Below are 23,452 nucleotides of genomic sequence, written 5' to 3'. Positions count from 1 at the left end.
CTCCCTTTCCCCCTTAAAGACCTAATTCAGATTCCATACTTTCTGTGAAACTTTTCCTGGTCACTCCGGTTGAAAGTGATCTCTTCCAACTCAGATTTTTCTTGGTACTTTAGACCTCTCCTTTGTAGAGACTTTCTTGTTTCATTGTTGTCTTTGCTTACCCCAGGACCATAACTAGAGTGAACATGTAATTACATTCTTATTGATTGTAGCAAGTCAGCAAGCACTGATAAACACCTACTTAGGGCAAGTGCATAGTTTTGTGTTTGTGTCTTTTCCTGAAAGATGAAAAGCCCCCTCATGAGGGAAGGCTTGAATGGGAAGTGGGATCTGAGTTGGGCCATCACAGATGAGTCTAAGCAGAGAGAGGTGGAGAGGTGCTGTGCAGGGAAAGCAGGCTGGGTGGGGACCAGCAAGCTTTTACTCTTGACATTGGGCATAAGCTGGATTCCCGTGGTGTAGTGGAAAGCCAAAAGATGTTGACTCTCATTCTGGCTGCTATCATGTGATCCTGGGCAGGTCACCCTACTTCTCTAAGTTTCACTATCACCATCTATTTTACAAGAAATAAGGTCTGAGAAGGGCATGGGGACTGAGGTTAAGACCACTGTCAGGTTCCTTCCACCACTAAATCTGTGAGCCCTATGGAGAGATAACATAAAAACAAAAGTAAACAAGATATTTTGAAGATGGAGAAGTCTGTTGGGAATGTGATAGAAGAGTATTATAAATAAGTAAGATGGGATTAGATTACAAAGAATTACAGTATCTGTCAGTCAGCATTTCTTAAGCATTTACCATGCAGCAGGCATTGTGCTGATCACTGAGCGTGCAAAGAAAAGTCCACTAACATACAACTGAGTACAAACAAACTATAAACAGGAGAAACTAGAAATAATGAACAGAAGATAGAAAAATTGTGGAAAAAAATTAGATGGAAAAATGTTATGTTCAAGTCTTTGATTCCTAGGTATCTGTTGGAAATTCCCTTGGATGTTCAACTTCTAGTATGTATTTATAAGCCTTAAGCTTATAAATCCTAGACAAGGGGTCTAAAATTCATAGTAGCATTTTATCTACTAGGATTCGTCTAGGGGAAGGAGCCTTTATCTTTCAAACTAATGCTTGGACTGTGTGATTAGGCACCTCCCTATCCCATGGCTCCCTTCTCCACTGACCTCATTAACAGATCTATAATGCTGAAACAGCCAGGCCTTCACATAAACATGTAATGGCTCATTATGAGGTCTCCAAAAGCCTCCTATTTGATCTTCCTGTGTCTGTTCTCTGGATTCTCCAGTCCATCTACACATATGCCAAATTGAAATTCCTCAAGCATAAGACTGTTTATTACATCATGCCCCCTTCAAAAAGCTTAAGTGGCTCCCTTTTGCTCCCAGGAGAAAATCCAAAGTCTTCCCTTTGGGGTTTAAAACCCTTCAAAATTTGGATTCTACTGATATTTCTGGTTCCTTTTCATATCACTCCCCTGACATGCTGTATTCCAACCCAACTGACCTACTTGGTGTTCTTGTACAAATTTCATCTCCTACCTAGCTCCAGACTTTTGCATAGGCTGTCTTCTGTATTTGGAGAGCTCTTCCCTTCTTCCCTTCTCCTTCATTCAAGGCTTAACTTGAGGGAGATTTTTTTTAGAACCTCCTGCCTCTTAACAGGTTTTTTGTTTTTGTTTTTTTGGAAGGGTTATGTCATGAAAGTGTTTGAGATGTTTAAAAGTGACAGTAGTATAATATAAAATGAATTGATGAGAGGGGAGACTTAAGTGATAATGTGGACCCTCTTACTAAATCACTTAGACAGTGGATCCCATTTTTCCTTTTTGTGCCTATTTCCTTCTCAGGAAAATAGGAACAACGGTACTTCCTAGCTGATCCGGATTATTATAGACTCAAATAAGATCATCATTATTAACAATAAGCATTAAATGAATGGATAAGCTACACAAGTTACTATGCTAGCCACTTGGGATATAAAGAAACATATAAAAAGTCAAAAAGTGCTTTTAAAAAAGGGTGTGGAACACATTTTAGAGCATGTGTTGACAGGCAATGGGGTACTCTGGGAAGGGGTTGCTGCCTTGAAATCCCCTGCCTTGTTTGAATTCTCACTTGGCCACTTACTACTGGTATGACTTTGAGTGCCTCTCTGAACCTCAATTTCCTTGTCATGATGGAATCTGATGCATTTGGGCTCTAAAGCCTTCCATAGTTGTAAATGAATAACTTTAAAATTGGGCATAGGTGACTCTAAGAATAAGAATGCAGGAAACTGTAAGCATCAAATCTAGCCAGGGTATGGAGGAGGGAGAGACAGGAAGATTCCCTAGGGAGATAAAAGTACTAAATTCTTCATAATGTCATGGGGATTAAATTTTTCGATGTTTTGTATGGTGTGTTAAATGGGAAAAGTGATCCATAAATGCCTATTATTTTTGCTAAACAATAGAGGGCAAGGCTTTTGTAATCTGAAGAAAGCAGTTTTTCAGTGTCTCTTCCTACTGTGCTTTTAGGAAGAAACATATGGTGGTAAGAGCAGTAGATAGATGAATGCTTAGGAGATTCCTTATCAAGGTGATAATACTCAGATCTTTTCAATATTCCTTATTTCTGTTGTGATGGAAAGTGCTCTCTGAAACCTCTTGGCTACTTTGTTAGGTCTGAATTATTTGAAACTGTCAGGTTTTCTTTTTTTCAGGATTAATTCCTTTGGAAAACTGTTGGCTATGTGGTGATTGTAAAGCATGATTGCTTTTAAGAGCCATTGTTTGGAATGAATCACTTTTGGTTTAGTTGCATTGTATGAAAAGTGCCTTTGTGATATTGATGGAGTGTAGTTACCTACCTTTCTGAATAACAGCTTTTAAGATAATTCACTTCAGGTTCACATTTTATCGTTGTATTTATTTTATAGATTAACAGGAGACAGAATGTTGCCTCATTCTTTGAATCTCTGTTGGCATGTAGTTCTTTCAGTTGTTTTCCACCCCTAGAATCATTCATCATAAAATATAAGCCAAAAGTAACCTTAAAGATTATATGATTCAGTGGAATTCCTCACTTTACAGATGAATCAATCCCAGAGAGGCACTATGATCTGCCTAAAATCATGTTACAAATAATACAAGCAAGCCAAGGTTGAAAGCTCCTGATTACCAGCCTGATTCTAGGACCACAAATGCCTATCTTGTCTTGGGACTTAAAATTCAAAAAGATTAATTTACAAATCATTTCTCTAGTTCTGCATCTTAGAGCACAAGAAGTTAAGTCAAGGAGAGTGAAACAAGTTATCTTGGATTCTTGCCATTAATTAAAAAAATATATATATATGGGGTAAAGGGAAAGCCCCTCATAATGTTTGAGCAAGGCAGTGCTGTTATTATTTAGAATGCTTCAGTGTTTAGTACAGGCAGTAGATTGTGGTATGCAAGAACCGTGGTTGGTGAATGTGAGCCAGTGAGATTCTTTTCATCCTTTTCATTGATTTAGATTAGAAATTCCTAAGAGAATGACACCTACGTGAAGCCCCATTTGGGTGAATGGCAGTGTGTGATGAATTATGTGTGTTTCTATGGAAGCTGTAACTTTTTCAAGTTCTCAGAAGGGATATAAAATAGCTATAACCAGTTCTTTATTATTTAGCAGTTTAATGTCCAGTTTGTGGGTAATCCAGCCCCCATGCTGATAAGCCATCTACTTCATACTTTTTAGGCATTTTTCCCTAATTAGATTCATGAGAAGGGGAAAGGAGGAGAGAATAAGTAATTCAGTCAGCCTTGTTCCCTCCTAACTGTGATAATAAAATTTCGAGAAAGGATTTAAGACAAATAGCAAAGAGAAAGAAGAGAGAGAGAGAGAGAGAGAGAGGGAGAGAGAGAGATGAGAGAGAGAGAGAGGAGAGAGAGAGGAGAGAGAGAGAGGAGAGAGAGAGAGAGAGAGAGAGAGAGAGACAGAGAGAGAGAGAGAGAGAGAGAGAGAGAGAGAGAAAGAGAGAGAGAGAAGAAGAAAAAGAAAGAAAGAAAGAAAGAAAGAAAGAAAGAAAGAAAGAAAGAAAGAAAGAAAGGAAAAAACTAAAAGAAACATTTATTATTTATTCAATTGTCTGACTCTTCATGACCCCATTTGGGGTTTTCTTAGCAAGATAGTGGACTGGCTTACCATTCCTTTTCTAGATCATTTTACAGATGAGGAAACTGAGGCAAACAGGGTAAAGTTACTTGCTCTGGGTTACACAACTAGTAAGGTCCAAGACCAGATTTGAATTCATGGCTTTCTAATGCCAGGCCAAACATACTACCCACTACACCACCATCTGCCTAAAAACATTTATTAAATGACTGCCATGTGCCAGGCACTGTGCTAAGCAATAGGAATAGGAGGGAAAAGGCAAAAGAAAGTCTTTGTTTTCCAGGGACTCTCACATAAACAGAATGCAATCAACAAAGGAAGACACTAGAATTGAAAGGAGGATTGGAAAAAACTTCCTGTAGAATGTGGGATTTCAACTGGGACTTGAAGAAAGCCAGGAGTCAGAGATAAGAGGTCATTTCAATTATGGGCCAGTAAGAAATGCCAGAGTTACGAGATGAACTCGAGGAGGCCACAATGTTACTGATTCTGGAGAACACAGTGAAGTATTTTAAAAGAGCACTGGAGAGGTGGGGGAGAGGAGCTATGGTTACAAAGGGCTTAAAATTCAGATTATTTCATATTTGATCCTGGAGATGATAGAAAAGCACTGGAGTTTGTTTAGTTAGGGTTGGGGGGGTAACATAGCAAGCCTGCACTTTTGGAGGATCACTTCCAAATGGAGTGAATGGAGGATGGGCTGGAATTCAGGAAGACTTGTGGCAAAGAGACCAATCATCAGGCTGCTGAAGCAGTGCAGGTGTGAAGTGCATTCACAAAGAAGAGGAGGAAACACTATAGCTCTTAGAAGGGCAAAACCAATAGACTTTGGCAAGAGATAGGATATGGAGGCTAGTGAAGAATTGAGGGTGACATCTCAGTTTCAACCCTGGACAGTTAGGCAGACAGGGAGCATTTAGAGGAACGATAACAAGTTCAGTTTTCAACATGTTGAATATATTATCTACAAGACATTACCGTTCTGGATATCAAGTAAGCATTTGGAGGTATTGGTATTAGAGGTTAGGGATAGATATGTAGATCTGGAATCATTAAGGTAGAGATGATCATTGAATCCATGGGAGCTGATGAGATGTCTAGTGAAATAGTAGGGGAAAAAATATAGGAAAATAAATAAATAAAATAATAAAAAAGAAAAGAAAAAGAAAAGAAAAGAAAAAAATTTAAAAATAGGGAGGGAAAAAAGTAGGGGAGGGAGACTGAGGTTCATAAAATAAATTGTATTCACAAAATAACTAATTTTTAGCTTCCTGGCTGAGAAAAAGGCATTCAGACCAAAGGTTATCTGGTCTCTTTGACTTCAGTTTTACATAGTAACAAAGCTAATATCTGCCTCCAGAATTTCCATGTTCTCTTTTAATCATTACAGTGTTCTCCCAAGCAAGAATAAAGACTGGATCCATCAGAATTTAGATTGAGTATAATCTCCAATAATACCAAGGTTAATGCTGTTAAGTTTTGTTCTTGTGTAAGGAGTCCAATGGTCTGAAAAATGTGCCTCAACTTACATATATAGAGGCACTGGATTGAGAGTCATGGGAACTTTTTTCTAGTCTCATCTTTGCCATGAATTCGTCTGTGTGGCAATGAACAAATCCTTTAACTTTTCTGTACCACAGCTATAAAATGTAAAATGAGAGAGCTGGCTGAGGTGATCACTGAGCCCCTTTTCATCTCTAGAATTTTATGATTTTGTAGAATTCAGGGATATTTACTACTTTAAAAAAGAATACTGAAGCTAATTTTCATATAATGCTATTGGAAATGTTAGAGTAATAATGTGGCCATCTGTCATGTATCATTGTTAATATTGCTTTTAGTTCTGGGATGTGACCTGATAGTCAAGAAAACCTCAACCAGGCCTAGGAATGGGTTCTATAGTGAGTGCCCCATTTCTGTCTGAAGGATACTCATTAACACTTTCTGGGGGAGGAGGGATGGGAATCATATTCCTGACACTTGAAATGATGGGAAAATTATAGAACTGAACTTAAATCTTGTAACTTAGTTGAAGAAAAAATGTGCAGATTTGGTTTGGCAAGACCATTTATGACTCCATGTGGAGTGGAAAATGGGCTTAGTTCACTTCATGCTGCTCAATCTAATTTGAAGTAATTCGGGAATTTCTAGGTTCTTGAGGACAGAGAGCTTGTCTCCTTAGAGCCTTGTTTCCTGGCAGTTGAGAGTAAAGGATTAAATTGAGCTGAAACCCCTTTGATTGACATCTTGACACCCAGCAAATTTTAAAAGAAAGGGGATTTTGTTCAGTTTTTTTAAATGGATAATAGTGGGAAAAGCTTTCCTAAAAATATCCAAGTTTGCAAAGAGGACTTTAACATCTTTTTAAAGAAAGCAGGGGGCGGGGGGGGGGGGAACCTAACGCCTGGAGATGTGCACTACTAACAATTTTACAATTACTAGTCATGCCATCTCACAGAAGAAGTTTTAACTTCCAGATTCATTTGAAAAGACCTAGATGGGAGCAATAAAAATGGCTAGCTCTGCTGAACTGGCACTGCCCGAGAGCTTTCAAGGGGAAACAAAGGACTATGAACTTCTGAGTGTCATTTAAGGAATCTGTGTGTAAAAGACAAGTATACAAACTTACTAAATCTATAGCACTGTCTTTTTTTAGATGTAAAAGGTCTTAATTCTGCTCAGTATTGAGTGGTACGATGCATGCAGGCTTCCTTTCAGACAGATAGAGATGATTACTCTGCCATCACCTACCCTGAATAGCATAGTTTCAGGTTGACTTCAATAAAATCCTATCGTGGCACAAAGGGAGCTGTACTCACCTTAACAACCCCATTTTAAATAGGTATGATGCTGCTTTTGAACACTGTGGGAGATTGTAATAAATTGCACCTTGGAAGAGATTTCAAACCGACAAGTTAGCCAGATATTTTCAGCAATTTATTTCAGGATGTATCAGCAGATTTTTTTTTTCTTCCATTGCCATTTGGGTGCCTGCTGACACATCTGGAATAAATATTGCAAGTGACCACACTTCCTAGAGATGAACAAATAATGATGATGGACTACAGTCTGTTTTAATATCCACAGCCTTTCATTGATTCTTGCCCATCTGATCAACTTTAAAAAGAGCCTCCAGATAAGGTATAAATCTCTTCACTAGAGAACATATTTGCATATCCTTCAGGTCTTGCAACTAGTTTTGAGTTTTATGAGATAAGCTAATGGGTGATTGACTAAGTAAAATGAATCATTGATTTTGAGTTTCTGCATCATCCCCATTACTTTAAAATTTGTAACTTTAGAGGGAAGTGGATCCAACAAATAAATCAACCAGAGAATAGGTTCCTCTTTCTGGATGCCAGTGCATGCTGTTTCAGATGACAACAAAGTCTTAAAGTGAAGATCCTTTTTCTGGAATAATTTTAGGGTAGTGGGTTTTTTTTGTTGTTGTTGTTTTGTTTTTTGTTTGTTTGTTTGTTTTTCCCCTCTTACTCTAATGACTAGGTCTGTGGCCAGTGTTTTTTAAGTTAATGTTTCTTGGTGTATTTATTTAAACATGTTTTCTGATTCTGAAATTCTTGTGGCAACCTTGTTTTTTGTTTTTGCTTTTTTTGCTGTTGTTTCCCGTTTTTTATGTCAAATAACCACCCACCAGGAGCGAAACACTTGCCTAAAAATTAGATTATTCATTGAGTCAGAAAAAAGAAGGGAAGTTATTAACTGGTTAGATTAAAGGGAGCTCAAATCGGCCGTAGTGGGCATTTCTGGGGGAAAATAAAAACAAATGACGTGAAGTGGTCTTGTTATTCAGTGTCGATTTTAAACTCAAATAATGAAATCTGAAAAACCAGTGGCTTTGCATGAAAATGAGATTTGGTGGTGCATTAGTGTCGAGCGAATATATGTAAGGGATCGGAAGACGTACAACCCTTTTCATAAAACATTCCTTTCAGTAAAATGCGCTTTTCCCGTTGGGCGCACGCATGCATTCCCTCCGGAGCCCAATCGATCTGGGGCTTGGCAAGCCAGTGGCCCCCGCTGCCCGTTTAGGTGCCCAATGCCGGCGATAGCCCGGTGCGGGCAGGGACGGCCCGGCTACCCTGAGAGGGGGCCCAGTGCCCCCGGGCAGGCCGGCTGCCAGCAGCCCGACTTTGGCCTCCGAGGCCCGGCCCCCACCCCGAGTCCCACTGCCAGGGCGGAGCCCCGGGGTGGGCCGTCCCTACTTTGTCCCCGGGCCGCCCCTGCGCACTGCGTCCCGCCCCGGACGGACAGGCGGTCGGCCCGCCCGCGGGAGGGGGAGCTCCGGAGCTCAGCCCGGTCCTAACCAACCTGGGGCTGGCAAAGCAAAGGCAACTGCTCGGCGGCGGGCGCGTACGCTGGGGCCCCAAGCCCCGGCCAACTTGCCGCTGCCTGCACACCTGGCACCCCTGGAACTCTGGCGCTCCTAGCTGCGGGCTGGGCTGGGCCGGGCCGGGCTGGACCGGACCGCCGGACGCGAGGACGGAGCACTCCTCGCGCGTCCCCCGGCCGGGCTCCCTTTTAGGCGCCCACCCCATGAGTGACCCCGGGAGCGGGAGAAAGGAAGGCGGTCCCCCACCCCACCTGCAGCCTCGGCGTCCCCGACATGATCCCCTACTTCTCCGCCAACGCGGTCATCTCCCAGAACGCCATCAATCAGCTGTGAGTACGGCTCCCGGCTCGGGCTGGCCCCGTGAGAGCCCCCGACTCCCCAGGTGGAGGAGGCTCCAGCGGCAGCCGTGTGCAGCGCGGAGGGGGGGGGGGGGGGGACGGACGAGAAAGAGAGCAGCAGCCTTGCTTCGAGCGCTTGTCGAGCACCAGGTGTGCCCTGGGAGGTTTGGGAAAGGACGGGGGAGAGTGGGTAACTTACCGGAGCCAGAAGGGCGTGAGCGAGCTCGAAAACACCTCGTTCGGGAGAAGCCCAAGTTAACTCTGGAAGGGCGAAGAAACTTCCCGTCTCAGCTTGTTTTCCGCTTGCAGCGGGAGAGCAGAGGCTGAGAGGCCGAGGGCTCGGGCAGTGCCCATGTGTACTGGGGCCAAATCACAGCTAGAGAGATGACTTTTTAAAAGCGCTGAGCCCAGTGCCGGGCTCGTAGGTGGTGCGCGTCCCCCCCCCCCCCCCCCCAGTGATGGAGATCTGGGTGAAGGGTGGTCAGCCTAGCACCAGGATTTCCAGCCCGGAAAAGTGTTGTGGAAATCCTGCTGTGGCCTCAAGCGCTCGAGTTTTTAAAGTTTCGGCTCCCTGACATGCTCCTAATGGCCTCCCCAGGGGAGGTTTATGAGTTTGGGTCATGAGTTCTTTCTGGGAAGCAGACTTAAGTAGTTTGACTTGAGTTTATTTGGTTTATCACTAGTAGCGTAGAACTCGCTCCTGACAGTCCAGAACCCGGGGTTTTCAACGCAGCCTCCCGAGGAGACAGCAGTGTAGTGTAGCCAGCGAAGTGAAGATCAGAACTCAGCAAAAATAACACACGTTAAAGCTCTTGTCCCGTGAGGGCTAATCTTGAGTTTGTCCCACCGACTCCGGTGCGGCTCCCTGTATCTGACAGTATGCTAAACAAGCCGGTCCTCTTGTAGAGTCGAGTCGTAAAGACCCAACAGGGAAGTCCTCCCTCCTGAAGCTGACTTTTCCAATGGGTGAGGGGCTGCTGGGGCTTCCTGAGGCCCAGAGTAACTGAGCCTGCTTTGGCCGTAGGGAGGTAGAGTGCTGCTGCAGCTGCCGTGGGATACTTAACTTGATTATGGAAAGCTGCTTTCTGACACTGAATCCGCTGAATTCGGATCCCGCTCCCTCTCCAGATCCCTATACTGACTATTTAGCAATCATCCTCACACGATAGGTGCATAATTGTTATGAAGGAAGAGATTATCTCTCAAATAAATCTCGAGAGAATCGGGCAGCTAGTTAGTGTAGTGGATCAGACTTTTAACACTTCCTAGCTGTGTGACCCTGCGCAGGTCCTTAACCCCAACTGCCTCAGGAAAAAAAAAAATCCTCTAAATCAAATTTCTTTTAGCCAAGCTCACCTCCCCCTTCCACTACATTAAACTTTGAATACAAGTAAACTCATTTGACTTATCGCTTTCTCTCTTGGAGAAAGTGCTAATGAAATAACCAAAAGGTGAGCCGGGAGAGAAGAGAATGCTGGGATAATCCATAAACTTCCCATGGCAGAGCTGCTTGGATTTGATTTTTTTTTTTTTTAAAGAGGAAGTTTGAGTTTGTTTGGGGAAGGGGTGGGGGGAATTTTGCATTTACTCTTTCTAAGCCTCTTCACACACATGCAATATGAAGTCCTGAGCAGCCTGCAAGGTCACTTCTGCAATTTGGCAGTTATGGGAATAATCTTTAACTGCTGACATACTACTTGCTACCAAAAAACATGAGTCACCATACTAAGAAAGACTTGTCTTTTTTCTAAAATGAGTAAGTTGCCAAAAACATAAACAATTCTAAAATTCTAAAGCAGGCTTCAGAGGAGCATACATATATGCCCTTTGTTTTGGACTTTGCTCTTGGCTAAAACTTGGTTATTTTCATTGATAATCGTGCTCAAAGTTAGTACTGTTCCTCTGGAATCAACATTTGCGTGTTCATAATATCTTATAAATCCTCTAGAATCTTTTTTGTTGTTGTTGTAAGCTTGGATCAAATGCATTGCAAGAGTCAGCTTTAATAATTCTTTCCTATGAAATGGCAGCTCAACATTGAATCAGTGACTCCTATGGATTGGGCAATATGTGTCCTTTGTGAACCTTGTCTTTGGAAGATTTAGTGGCCTAAGTGACTCACTGATTTCTCAGTTATAAGAAGCATAGATAAGGAAAGGTGGGACTTTGACACTTGAGATGTCGTGAGACTAATAATGGAAGTGTGAAGGGGAGGTTCTCATTGGTATTCCTAGGATTTAGAATTGAAATGAATCCACTCCTATTTTAGTAATCAAAAGAATCCTTAAAGGCCATCAGTTTTAAACTCCACAATTTACTGACATAGAAACTTTGACCCAGAAGAGATTAAATTATTTGCCTCAGGCCACACAGGTTCTTATGAGTAAGCCAGAAAGTGAAAAAAAGAAATTGGGGGGGGGGGGAGGAGGAGGAGAGTGTTCTGAATCCAAATTCAAGATTTCAGTGCTTTGAGTTTTCCTTTTAGAAGAGACTACCTTCTAGCCAGAATCTCTGGGGCTAAATAATTTTCAGTAGCAGAATTTTCTGAATAGCTAAAGGTTTATCATTTTAAACAGCAAAACTTTTTTTTTTAACTTAGCCATTTTGTTTAGAAATATTTTTGGAACATATTACAAGTTTCCTTATTTTTTAAAAAGATGAACTCAAATCCAACTTCTTGATTAAGAACATAATGTCCACAAGGACTATTGAAATGGTGTTAGGGGATTCACCCTTATGCTGAATGGATATTGTCCACCATGACTGTTATTCTTCCCATCCCAGTTTCAATTTTTTTTTTGTTGAGCTGTTGGTTTGTAAATTAAGATAGTCAAGAACATTAGAACTGTGTGTAAAGAAGAAGAGTTCTTTTTGGGTTCTTGGTGGGATTCCTTTTGGTTTCTGCTCTTTTCCTCCTCCCAATACAACTTGTTATTCATTTTGTATTATTCTATATATGTTCGTTTATGTACGTGCTGCTTCTTCCATAATACACTCATCTAGGATAGGGACAATTTCTCCTTGCCTTGTATCCTTAGGGCTTAATATAATCAAGAGTCTGTTAGCTATAATTGCTTGTTGATTGGTTCTGCTCTTCAGGAGCCTTGTTTGCTTACTTTTTCCTTTACTTTTGTGATTGAAGTAAATGAAGCATTGATACTGTAAAACATTTCCTGAATTTGTATTTAAAAAGTTCAGATCTCAGCTCTGTTTTTTATTAGCTGTGTCCTCTGGAACAAGGTTACTTCATTTTCCTGGATCTCAGTTGTAAGATCTTGTGATATCGCTGCACCAGTGGAGCCTGCTAGGTGGCTCAATGGATAGAGTATTGGGTTTAGAGTTAGGAAAACCTGAGTTGAAATTTGACTTCAGAGAGACTCAGTAGTTGTGTGACCTTGGGCAAGCCACTAGACCTATTTGCCTTAAACCACTGGAGAAGGAAATGGCAAATTACTCAAGTATCTTTGCCAAGAAAACCCTATGGACAGTATTGATGAGCTATGGCACACTATGGAGCCACAAAGAGTTGGACATGACTCAGACATTGAATGACAGTGTGAATCAAAGGATTAGATTTATGTACTTGCTCCAAGGTGCTTTCCAGCTTCAGGCCTATGAGCCAATGATTTTAACTTGCTGAATGAGTGAATCTTGGAGATGAAAAGCTTTTCTAGTCATTTTCTTCTGGAAAAAAGAAATTGTTGTCAATTCTCTTTTTCCTATTTCAAAGACTACAAATTCCACTGTCACTGTGAGAAACATTAAGTGTTAAAATAAAAAGCATGGAGCTGGTTTTGGTTAGACACCAATGGAGAGGCATTAGAAGTAAGTTAATTTGTGCTCAGACTCAGAGTGTCACCACTATTAATATAGACTTGAGATACAACAAGAAACAAGTTCATTTGTGCTCAGATCTAATTTTAAGAACCTGGAGTCATTGTGAAGAGGGGGAGGAAAGGTGGAAAGTCCCCAAGAACTTTAACAATATATGCTAAGGCTGTATCCCTTTGGGTGTCCATACTTTTGAATATAATAAACATCTTAATTCCCCAATAAATTGAAATTGCTTTGTTATATAATGAACAGACATACAGTCCCCAGGGGGACGTCAGGAAACAGGGACCCGGTTGCTCTTGCTCTCTGCCAGACATGGCTTGTCTAGAAATAAGTTGCTGTTTTTATGGTCTGGAAAGTTCAAGGATCATGAATAATTAGATAAAATGCTGGCATGAGCTATAATTGAAACAATGTTCCTATTATGAAGAACTCACTGCAGAACTCTTGGAATTTCTGCATTCTAGACATCACTTGATTTGTTAATGAGGTTCCTTTAAGCCTTTTTATCCTTGACCTGAAATATTTGTCCATAGTTATTTGGTTTCACTTATAAATGTGTTTGATGACTTAGCAGCTGTACCTCAGAAGTTTAGAAAGCCTGGAGCATAACAACAGATGGGCTTGTCAGGATGTCTCCCAATTGTTCTTTTTCAAGAAAGTGGAGATTTGGCAGCCTTTTCATTCTCGTATTAATAATAAAGATCTTTACATTCATATAACGCTCTTTACTGCTCATGGTTAACTCATATTGTTTCATTGGAGGCGCATAGAGTGAGACATTGATTGAATTGTAAGAAGGTACAATTTTATATAGCCCTACTTGGATTTGGATGGTTCAACTGTTGGGCTCCTCCAAAGCCTTTTTATCTATACTAACATCATGCCCTGATGTATTTGGTAGCCTTAGCTTTCTAACTTCAAAATGCAGATTGTTACTTATGCTAAGTAACAGTTGCAGAAAGTAAAAAGAATACTAGCCCTAATTATGGTCTGTTGGTTTAATAGTTTAATCTGAGAGACCAACCAAAGAGGGAAAGTGTGCTTGTATAAAATAAAAGGAAGGGACTAAGGCTTGTCAAAAAGAGACCAGTGGCCCCAGACTGCCTGCCTGCCTGCCAGTTTGGGAGAGGGGCAGGCCTGCAGAATGGCATTTATAGACCACTATGCTGGGGCCTACTTTTACTAAAGGAATTGGGATTTCCATAAATATTTTAGCAGTTTGTAAAGGGCCCCAAAAAGAAGTGTTTGATCTCTGAGTATGCCTGGAGGACTCGAGAGATTCCTAATTAGGTAACCTGTTGCAGAGAGTTTTCATTTTCCAACCCCGTAGGGGCATGGATGGGGCTTAAGACTTGTGAGATCCATGGCTATATTCCTCCCAGCTGAGGAAACATTCTCTCCGTCTAGGTCAGCACTTCTCAAAGAGCTGCGCCTGAAGCACTCACACATGAAGAAGTTGAGGTCAATGCAGAGGCAGGACCTGAACCCAGGTTTCTCTGGCTCCAAGACCAGTGCCATATACTCTCCCGTTCTCTGTCCCTTATTTTCAGAGCTATGCAATTACCTTTTTAAAACTCTGGACTTAAAACTGTCACAGAAGTGGAAATGGTGTCTGCTTTGCTTTCAAAGTATGCCTCAATTATCCACCAGAAAATTCATCTCTTCTCCCTACCCCACTCCCCAAAAATTAAAATGAAATTCTAAAAGGAAGGAAAACTGCTTATTGAGATAGATCTGACTGGGTATGAATCATGTAGATAATAATTTTTGGTTACATAATGCTTGATAGTTACAACTCACTTGAATAGGCATAAGCTCATAATACTTTGAAAAAAGTAGGTCATATATTATTCCCATTCCATCTATGTGCAAACTGAGGGCCAAAGTCACACATAATCACACTAGAAGAGAACCAAGCTGTTAACTCCCAACACTTTTTACACTGTCCTTGATATCATACTAAGAATCAGACCTTTCCTCTCTGATCCCTCCCGAAATTCAGAAAACTCTTCAGACTTTTCACACTAAACATAGCCAGGTTACTAAAGAGAACTTTCAGTGTCTCTTAAGTCCCTTTGGACTATTGAATGAATGATAAGGTCATACTTTGGAGGTTCACCCTGCTATGAATTCTCTGTTGGAATTTTTGGATAAATATAGGTCTTGTTCTTAATGACAAGACATTAAATTGAATTAAAGATATGTAACCTTGGCTGACAAGCTCTAATATCTCTACACCCAGATTTTCCTAAAAGTGCAGAGTAACCCCTGTTTCTGCATTGTTTACAATCAAGGGTTAAGTTAGCCAGGAAAAGGCTTTCTTTTGCATAGTTAGATGATGCAGGATGTTGCTACCCCTAGTGTAATTAGTTTTAACTTGAAGAAATGTGCAAAGAACATCAAAGCTTCCTTAGGCGTGCCTATTCAGAAAGGATGTAGTCAGCTGTTTATAAATAGGTTGCAGGTTTTAAACAACAAAAGGTGAATTTGGATGCGTTTTTTTCCCCCTTCCATTTTATTTTACTCAGGAAAGAATATACTCTGTATACTATATCAACTTGCTTTGAGAAGGGTGTGACACTCCTATTTTTATGACGTCACTAGAGATTTGGAGTATACTTCGTTAGAGAAATTACCTCCCTTTTTACCTAATAGAGCAAGCTTTGGATTTCCTCTTTTCTAAAGAAGATTAACCGTTTCTATACCACTTATTTTCATGTCACATTTTTTTTTTAATTTTCAGAGATCACGATCGACAAAATTATACATTTTATCACATGAATTTCATACAGGATTAACTAATGACACTTTCTAGTAATCCAAAACTAAAATAGACTGTTTGTTTAGGGGGTAAACTCCCCAAGACTGAAAATATTCAGGTAGAAACCCTGTAGTCCTTTATCAAATAGTCATTCCTCTCTGGGGTGGAAGACAGAACTAAATGATCTCCAACTCTAAGATGAGTTAGACAGTTCAGTTATTTCTCAGTGAGACAATTGTGTTCTTTATGTTTTGGGTTATTAGAAGTTAGATGCAAAAGTAGCCATTTTTCCTCAGTTCAGAGCAGGAAACTTCTCCTGTCACCACAGGTCACCAGCAAGATGTAAGTTGGCTAGGCTTGGGAGCCCAGCATCTTGTTCTGGCTGTGACACTTTGTACATTGTGTTGCAATAGCCAGCTGGTGTCGATAAGGGCCGAACAGAGTGAGGTCTCTTCCTGTTTTTCTCCTCTTGCTTTACTGATTCTGCAGATGGCTCTTCTGGACCACTGAAAGCCCACAGGAGAAATGTCATTTTAAGGGCCTGAGTATTTTGCCTTAAAAAAGCTTTCAATGCTTTGTTAAACAGACAGCTAATAGGCAAGCCCCCTTCTCATTAAATTAGCCACTCTAGTTTATTGTTGTTGTTGTTGCTTTAATGAACCTTTTGGTTTTGTGGGGAGCTTCAGTTGCACAAGTTGTATGTGTTTGGAGATGGGGAGGGACTGCCAATCAGAGGATATGTGTTCCTAGGACAACTAAAACAACAGATTTAAACAATGAGTGAGCAGACTGGACCCCTCCAGGGCCCCTTGGACCAAGCTTGAAATGAGCCAGGCTCCCACCCCCACCTCTTTTTGACCCAGGACCAAGTGTCACATGATTGGAGTTCTCCTTTGCAAGCCTTAGCTCTGTCTCATCTTAATTTGTGGCCTAAACTCAGCATTCTGTGATGCATAGAAGGTTTCAGACTGATGGTAGAACTTGGGATGGAAAGTGGCAAATTTTATGTCCACAGTTCACACTCAAGTGTATAATGGTCCTTTTAAAAGAATATGGAAAACTGAGAGCAAGGGACCCTTACCTGAAAGGACAAGTGGCATTGTTACCAATAGTTCCTGGCCTTGATAAGTTGGGAAGAGAAGCTAGCATCTGGTAAAAGCAGAAGTGTAGCTATGTAGTTGCCACTAAGAAATTGCCCTGATTGGGTCCAGGTGTGTCTATCTACACTGAGTTTTTATTATATATCCACAAGGTATATAGCATATGCCCCTACTTTGCAAATATTATACACATAGAAACTGATGGCTGTCAGTTTTATAATTGTGACCATTGAATCAGTGATTGCACCTATCTGAAACTATATGTAAAAAGAATAGGAGGAACAATCATGTTACTCATCATCCAAAGCAGTACATGGCCTCCTCTAAAAAGCCAATCCTTCTCACCACCCTTTTGGGCTGATAGTATATTAACATCAAATGCCAGGTAAAATTGTTCACTCCCCAGAGGACTGGTAATATGTGCGGTGGTATGAGCTGGGAAAGGGGGAGAGAGAGCTCCATGAACACTCAGTTGTCATGTTTTTGTTTATTTATTTATTTATTTTTATTTTATTTAGAATTTTTTTTCCACAATATATATGCATGAGTAATTTTTTTAAATAATATTATCCCTTGTATTCATTTTTCCAAATCATCCCCCCCTCCCTCCACACCCTCCCCCCCCCATGACAGGCAATCCCATACATTTTACATGTGTTACAATATAACCCAGATACAATATATGTGTGTAAATACCATTTTCTTGTTGCACATTAAGTATTAGATTCTGAAGGTATAAGTAACCTGGGTAGATAGACAGTAGTGCTAACAATTTACATTCACTTCCCAGTGTTCCTTCTCTGGGTGTGGTTGTTTCTGTCCATCATTGATCAGCTGGAAGTGAGTTGGATCTTCTCTATGTTGAAGATATCCACTTCCATCAGAATACATCCTCATACAACATTGAAGTGTACAGCGATCTTCTGGTTCTGCTCATTTCACTCAGCATCAGTTGATTTAAGTCTCTCCAGGCCTCTCTGTATTCCTCCTGTTGGTCATTTCTTACAGAGCAATAATATTCCATAACCTTCATATACCATAATTTACCCAACCATTCTCCAATGGATGGACATCCATTCATCTTCCAGTTTCTAGCTACAACAAAAAGAACTGCCACAAACATTTTGGCACATACCGGTCCCTTTCCGCTCTTTAGTATCAGTTGTCATGTTTTTAATAGCTTAGTTGCCAATCTAAGGCTCAGTTTAGTTAGGACAATTCCAAAAGCTCTGGGAAACTCCTTAGTTTATAACTAAACATTTTGTGAAAACAAAAAGAAGTGAATGAAATGTGGAGATCCTTTGCATGATTGAGAAAAATATCAAGGAACTTTTGCAGTTAGTTAATTCATAAAGATTATGAGCATTCAAATGCCGAGCCAGAGTAAGAGCTTAATAATCTATTAAGACAAAAAAAAAAATGCGGGAGACTAAATGTAAATCAATACATGTAATCACTTTTTTTCTTTTCTTTTTTTTCTCTCATGGTTTTCCTTTTTGTTCTGATTTTTTTCCTCCCAACATAATTCATGAAGAAATGTGTATCAAAAAAACTTAACATATGTGCATAACTTAAAAAAAAAAAAGAAAACAAAATGAAGGGGGAGAAAGACAAAAAAAAATAATCACTGAAACTGCTAAAAGCAACTTATATCTCTGAGGGAATAGAAATAGAGTAAGACTTCATTTTAATTCTGTTTAGGTTTTATTTAAGCAAGATGTAACTTTTTTTTTCACTTATAGGAAATATATCTGGATAACTTGAGAATTTTGACAAGCTTCCCTTCCCTTGCAGGTTAAATGTAAATTAAATTTTCCCTTCTCTTGCAAGTTCTCTTTCTCTCGGAGAGAGAGGAGAGGGGGGGAGGGAGAGGGAGAGAAAGAGGCAGAGGGAAGGGGAGAGAAAGAGAGAGGGGAAGGAACTCCCTTTGTAGAACTCCTATAAAATTTTCATTTATGTTCTATTTTGTATTATAGATAGATACAAGCTTTATCATTCCTATTAGAGTATAAGCCCCTTGAGGTAACTGGACAGTTTCTTAGACGTCACTGTTATCCCTTTAGAGCCTAGAACTGCACTTTGCACATACTAGGTGCTCAGTGTTGAACTTATTCATCTCCCCTCTCACCCAAGAATAGTTTGTTTGGTTTTTGTCTTGCCTGTGTTTTACATATATCCTTTAAAGAACTTGGGTGCTCTTTTTAAAGTATGGCAGTCTCCCCTCTTGACTTGATTACCATGACTCAGCTGTCTTCTCACCCCTGGAGCCTACCTCTCCTGGCACATCCCTTCACGGAGCCTTCCCTCTTCTCCCACCACTGAGCTCTTGCTGGTGGCCTCCACCCAGGCCAAGTGTGCTTCATTCCCTTCCTGGCTGAGCTTCATACTCTCTAGCCTTTATCATCATGCTCCTGCCAGGTGACCCTTCTCTTCCTGCCCCTCCTTTCATTTCTCTTTGATGCTGTCTTTCTGTTAGAACTAAGATTCTTGAGGACAGCAGCTATCTTTTCTTTTTACTTTCACTTCTGTCTCTGGTGCTTTTGTGAATGGCACAAAGTAAACACTTAATAAATACATGCTATCTGCCTGCTGAATATCTCAAAATATTTGTAACAATCCTTTTTATATTAGTGAGAAACTGAAAACAAAGTAGATCTCAGACAAACAAGTTGCAGTACATAGAAGTAATGTAATATTGTACTAAAAGATACAGGAATTATGATGATTGCCAAAAAACATGGGAAGACTTATGAACTGATGGAAAACAATACAAGGACTAATTACCACAATGTAATGAGAAAAAACAGCAAAACACTGGAAATTTGAAAGTTGAGATAGGAGAATGCATCTTACTCTCTTTGCAAAGATAGGAAACTTGTGAGGAGGAAGACTGCATGTAATATTAGACTTGTTTATTGTATTGGCTAGTTTGTTTTCTTTTTCTCTTTGTTATGAAGGATGAGAAATATGTCCTTTGGGAAATGCAGGTTATAGAAAAACCAAAGATGATAACTATTAATTTTTTAAAAATTAAGTCCTCGGTTCTGTGTATAATAACCAATTTGTAATCACTATTCCTATATTCAGACATGTCCACTCTTTTACATCTTACACACATTAGACACACATTTGACAAATGTTAGTTGAAATGTTGTCAGCCTAGGTTTTCATGTTTACCTTTGGGTCCCCAAACTATTAGCTTCATCATTTTAGAGAAATCTCAATATGTTCATACTTATCTTTTGTCTGGAAAGGATTATATGGAATTTTGTTTTCTTGTTTTCTGCAATGTATGGTTTATTGTTGGGTTGTTATCATTTAAGTAAAATATTAGCTAGTAAAATGTTTTCAAGTATTCATCATGTGAAACCTATGTATAGCTCCAACAAGAGACTGATATGCTACCTGCAAACTGGCCTAGAGAGTCTCATCCATAGATGGCTGTCATAAATTCTTTGTTCCTGGCAACCCATAAAACAAAGACAAATTTAAGTGAGAATGTTTTGTGCCACCCTTTTCTGCTTCTGCAGAGATTGTGACAGAGGAAAATGGGGCAAAAGATATTAAGACACATGGAGTTTATAGACCATTTTGTAAACTCTCGCTTTGGGCATTGGAATTCTGAAGGTGAGATTTTGTCCTATTTTCAATGAGTCAAAAATACAAGAAGAATTGAATCATTTCGATCTTGTAATTTTCATTTTAAATGAAATCAGAAAAAAAAAATAACAAGTTTTAGCCATGGGAGTATGGCTCTCAGGTTTTCCTTGGAGAAGCAGATAAAACAATTGGCAGAGTTGGTTTTATCATGTGCCCCAAAGTAACTAGAAATATCATGATTCTAGGTCATCTTATATTAAAAGATTCATGACAAGTATTTGCAAATGATTAAGAAAATAATTACAGTTTCTGTAAGGGCATCTGTTACAGAGGTTGAAAAAGTATAGAAATTCTACAGAGAACTTAAGACCCTCCAAATGAAAATGATATATATTTTTTCATTGAATCACTTAAACACAAATGTGAGAATCAAGTGGCAAGAAATAGATTGGTGTGAGTGGCCCCAAACTCACAAAAACCTCATGCATCTATATTTTTAATACTTTGAAAGAAAGAATTTGTTGGCACCAAGTACCATTGCAAAAAATGAAATTAGATATAATTTTCACAAATAGGAAATGACTAGTTAGGTCAGAATCATTGCTGCAGAGTGAGCTTCTAGGCCATCACCTTCTTAATGGAAAAGCTAACTTTGATACAAAGCTAAAAGAAAGGCTAAAAATGAGAAAAGGACATGGCATGCAGTTGAAACAACTCATTTCTAGCCTATTCAAATAAGATACTGATAATGAAAAATGGTAGTGGATGGAAGAAGAAAATCAATCTTAAGTATAACAATTTATATTATATATATATATATATATATATATATATATATATATATATATATATATATATATATATATTCTGGTTCTCCTAAAGCAGGCCTGCAATCCCTCACCGGGCTTGTACTCCAAACCCTTTTTTAGCCTGGTAGGCCCTGTCAGAGTATGAATTTTCTGCAATATATATATCCTTTGAGGACCAAAGGTCATTTCTGTGCTGTGGTGAACCATTTAAGGAGCATTTTAGGGGAAGACCTTATATACAGATGATAAAAAAATACTCAGATGAATCATTATTCACAAGGGGCATTGTATTGGCACTTAAAATCAGCATAATAAAATGTAAACTTTAAAATATAATAAAACACTATTTTAAAATAACAATGATCTCAAAATTCTTAGAAGCAAAAAGATAAGTGTAGGTTAGTACATTTACCTTTGAACCCAGCACCCACTTCCTGAAAAGATTTGCTTTGATTCTTGGGAGGGCTGGGCCTCCCTCCTCCTGGTTGTACAGGGCCTTCTTTCTGCTCACCTGCTGTCACTTAGGTCTAAATGGAGCAAAAGCTCTGTGTGGTTTAAAACAAACAAAAAAAAGTGGGTAAAATGCTCCATCTCTGCAGATATTACTTAGCTGGTTGCCTTGAGTTGGTGCCAGACACTCGGATTTGGGTTTTCCTTTAGAATACTCCTCATTCTGAGCCATGAGCTAGCTAGAAGGGACTGAGAGATCCTCTAAGCCCAACAGTTCCTTTGCTCAAGAAAAAGCCAGGCTCAGAAGTAGGAAGTCATTAGCTCAGCACCACAGCTTCTTTAGTAGCTAGCCATCAACACTCACTGTTTTGTATAGTGGTTCATTTTAAAGATTCATTTTTTTTTTATTATTTTTTTAATTACATGTAAAAATAGTTTGTAATCTGTTTTTATAATTTTAAATTTCAAATCCTGTCCTTCCTTCCTTCCTTTTTGCGAAAGCAAGCAATTTAATATAGGTTATACAGGTATAGTAATATAAAACCTATTTTAAGGACCCACTTTTAAAGTTTGTCATATAATAGGAAGACCAAGATTCTAGGTCCACTTCTGTCATCCACTAATTTTATTACCCTGGATGAGTCACAGTTTCTCTGAGTCACAGGTTTCTCTTCTATAGAATGAGTGGCGGGGCAGCTAGGTGGCGGCAGTGGATAGAGCACCAGCCTTGAATTCAGGAGGACCCGAGTTCAAATCTGGTCTCAGACACTTAACACTTCCTAGCTGTGTGACCCTGGGCAAGTCACTTAACCCCAGCCTCAGGGAAAAAAATTAGAATAAGGCTAGATAAAATCAGGTCTCTTCTTGCTCTGATGCCCACCGAGCTGAGGGGAAGGAGCAGTCACATGACACTGATTTTTTTTTGGTTATGGTACATATCAGCAAATTATCTTCTTACCCTAAGAATTTGAGGGTAGAAATAATTGTGTTTGTTTCTTAGTTATTGTGAATCTCTTGGAGGCTCTGGTGAAAAATTGTAAATTTTTGAGTCTTTTTTGAAAATCTTTTGAGTCATATTGCCTGTATTTATCAGAGCCACGGGTCAGCAATTGCTTTAGCTCTTGGTACCACTGTTGGGGCGAGACAATGTCCACTACAAGAGTACAGAGGGTAAGAGGATGAGAGGAAGAAAATGCTGTTGATAGCCTAGTGCCCTCTGCACTTGGTCGGAGCATCTGCCATCAAAGGGGATCAGGTGCTCATCAAGTCAGCGGCTTCTTAAACGAGGAAAGCACATATTTCTAAGTAATGGACAGTGAAAGTCCTTGGGGGGAAGTTTCACTTTTTGTAAGGACAGCAGCCCTGGACATGCTACTGGAGAACTAAAGAGATGTCTACAACAGAGGATGAGTTCAGAATCTTCCCTTCTGATGGTATCTTAAGCCTCAGTTCGCCTCCTTTCCATAACAAGCCTTTGTTCACTGAAGGGTTGACGTCAGTAGTCAGCCTGTGTAGATGTCTACTGGAGACTAAGTGGAAATGATAAGGTGTCCTAAGGTCAGAGGGGACTAGTGTGGGGTCAGCATGGCTTTGAGAAAGGGAAAAGTAACCCTTGGACCCTACAGGCATCGATATTAAAGTGCAGTCAGGGAAATGTTAAGTGCATGGTCAAAGAAGAACCAATGGCAACTTTTTCAGTCAGTAGGAAGAGAAATGAAGCAAATCGTGCTTTAAATGGAGTGAACTAATTGAATTTGGTAGTAGTGTGGTGTTCATTCCAGAGATGGTTCCTGTAGAAATGCTGCTCTGTTTACCATGAGATTGCAGGAAAGCCAGTCAGAAACAAAATGAACCATGACTGTTAGGTCTTTTTTGTGAGTGTCAGTGTGGAAAGCCAATTAGGTGAGATCTAATTAAGTCATTTGGACAGCTTCACCCCTCCTAGCTTCAGGATGGGAGAAAAAAAAGAAAAAAAGAAAGTTAATTGTAAGAATGCAAATAGCAGCTATATTTCTAATTATCTTCATAATTAAACTGACTTTTACTCATTTTAGAAATTCT

General features: G+C 39.8%; 1 protein-coding gene and 1 long non-coding RNA gene across 6 annotated transcripts in view; one reads left to right on the top strand and one right to left on the bottom strand.

The window, feature by feature from the left end:
• The window catches only part of LOC141540122 (uncharacterized), a 34,345-nt gene extending 25,107 nt beyond the window's left edge, over positions 1 to 9,238 (bottom strand). The window contains exon 1 of the long non-coding RNA XR_012481468.1: positions 9,034 to 9,238. This is a non-coding gene — a long non-coding RNA (uncharacterized LOC141540122). The remainder of the gene's footprint in view (positions 1 to 9,033) is intronic.
• Positions 1 to 23,452, top strand: part of SSH2 (slingshot protein phosphatase 2) — a 225,901-nt gene that overhangs the window by 127,859 nt on the left and 74,590 nt on the right. The window contains exon 1 of one of the 5 annotated variants that reach the window (XM_074263781.1): positions 8,438 to 8,825. The exons of the other annotated variants lie outside the window; for them this stretch is intronic. Coding sequence (XP_074119882.1) covers positions 8,770 to 8,825 — 56 coding nt within the window. The 5' untranslated portion in view covers positions 8,438 to 8,769. Of the gene's footprint in view, positions 1 to 8,437; positions 8,826 to 23,452 lie in introns of those variants that run through there. 5 annotated transcript variants of the gene reach the window in all.

This window comes from Sminthopsis crassicaudata, chromosome 4, assembly GCF_048593235.1.
Source record: "Sminthopsis crassicaudata isolate SCR6 chromosome 4, ASM4859323v1, whole genome shotgun sequence".
Classification (NCBI taxonomy): Eukaryota; Metazoa; Chordata; class Mammalia; order Dasyuromorphia; family Dasyuridae; genus Sminthopsis; species Sminthopsis crassicaudata.
The sequence above is the reverse complement of the archived record's forward strand: the minus strand, read 5'-3'. Positions and strand labels throughout refer to the sequence as shown.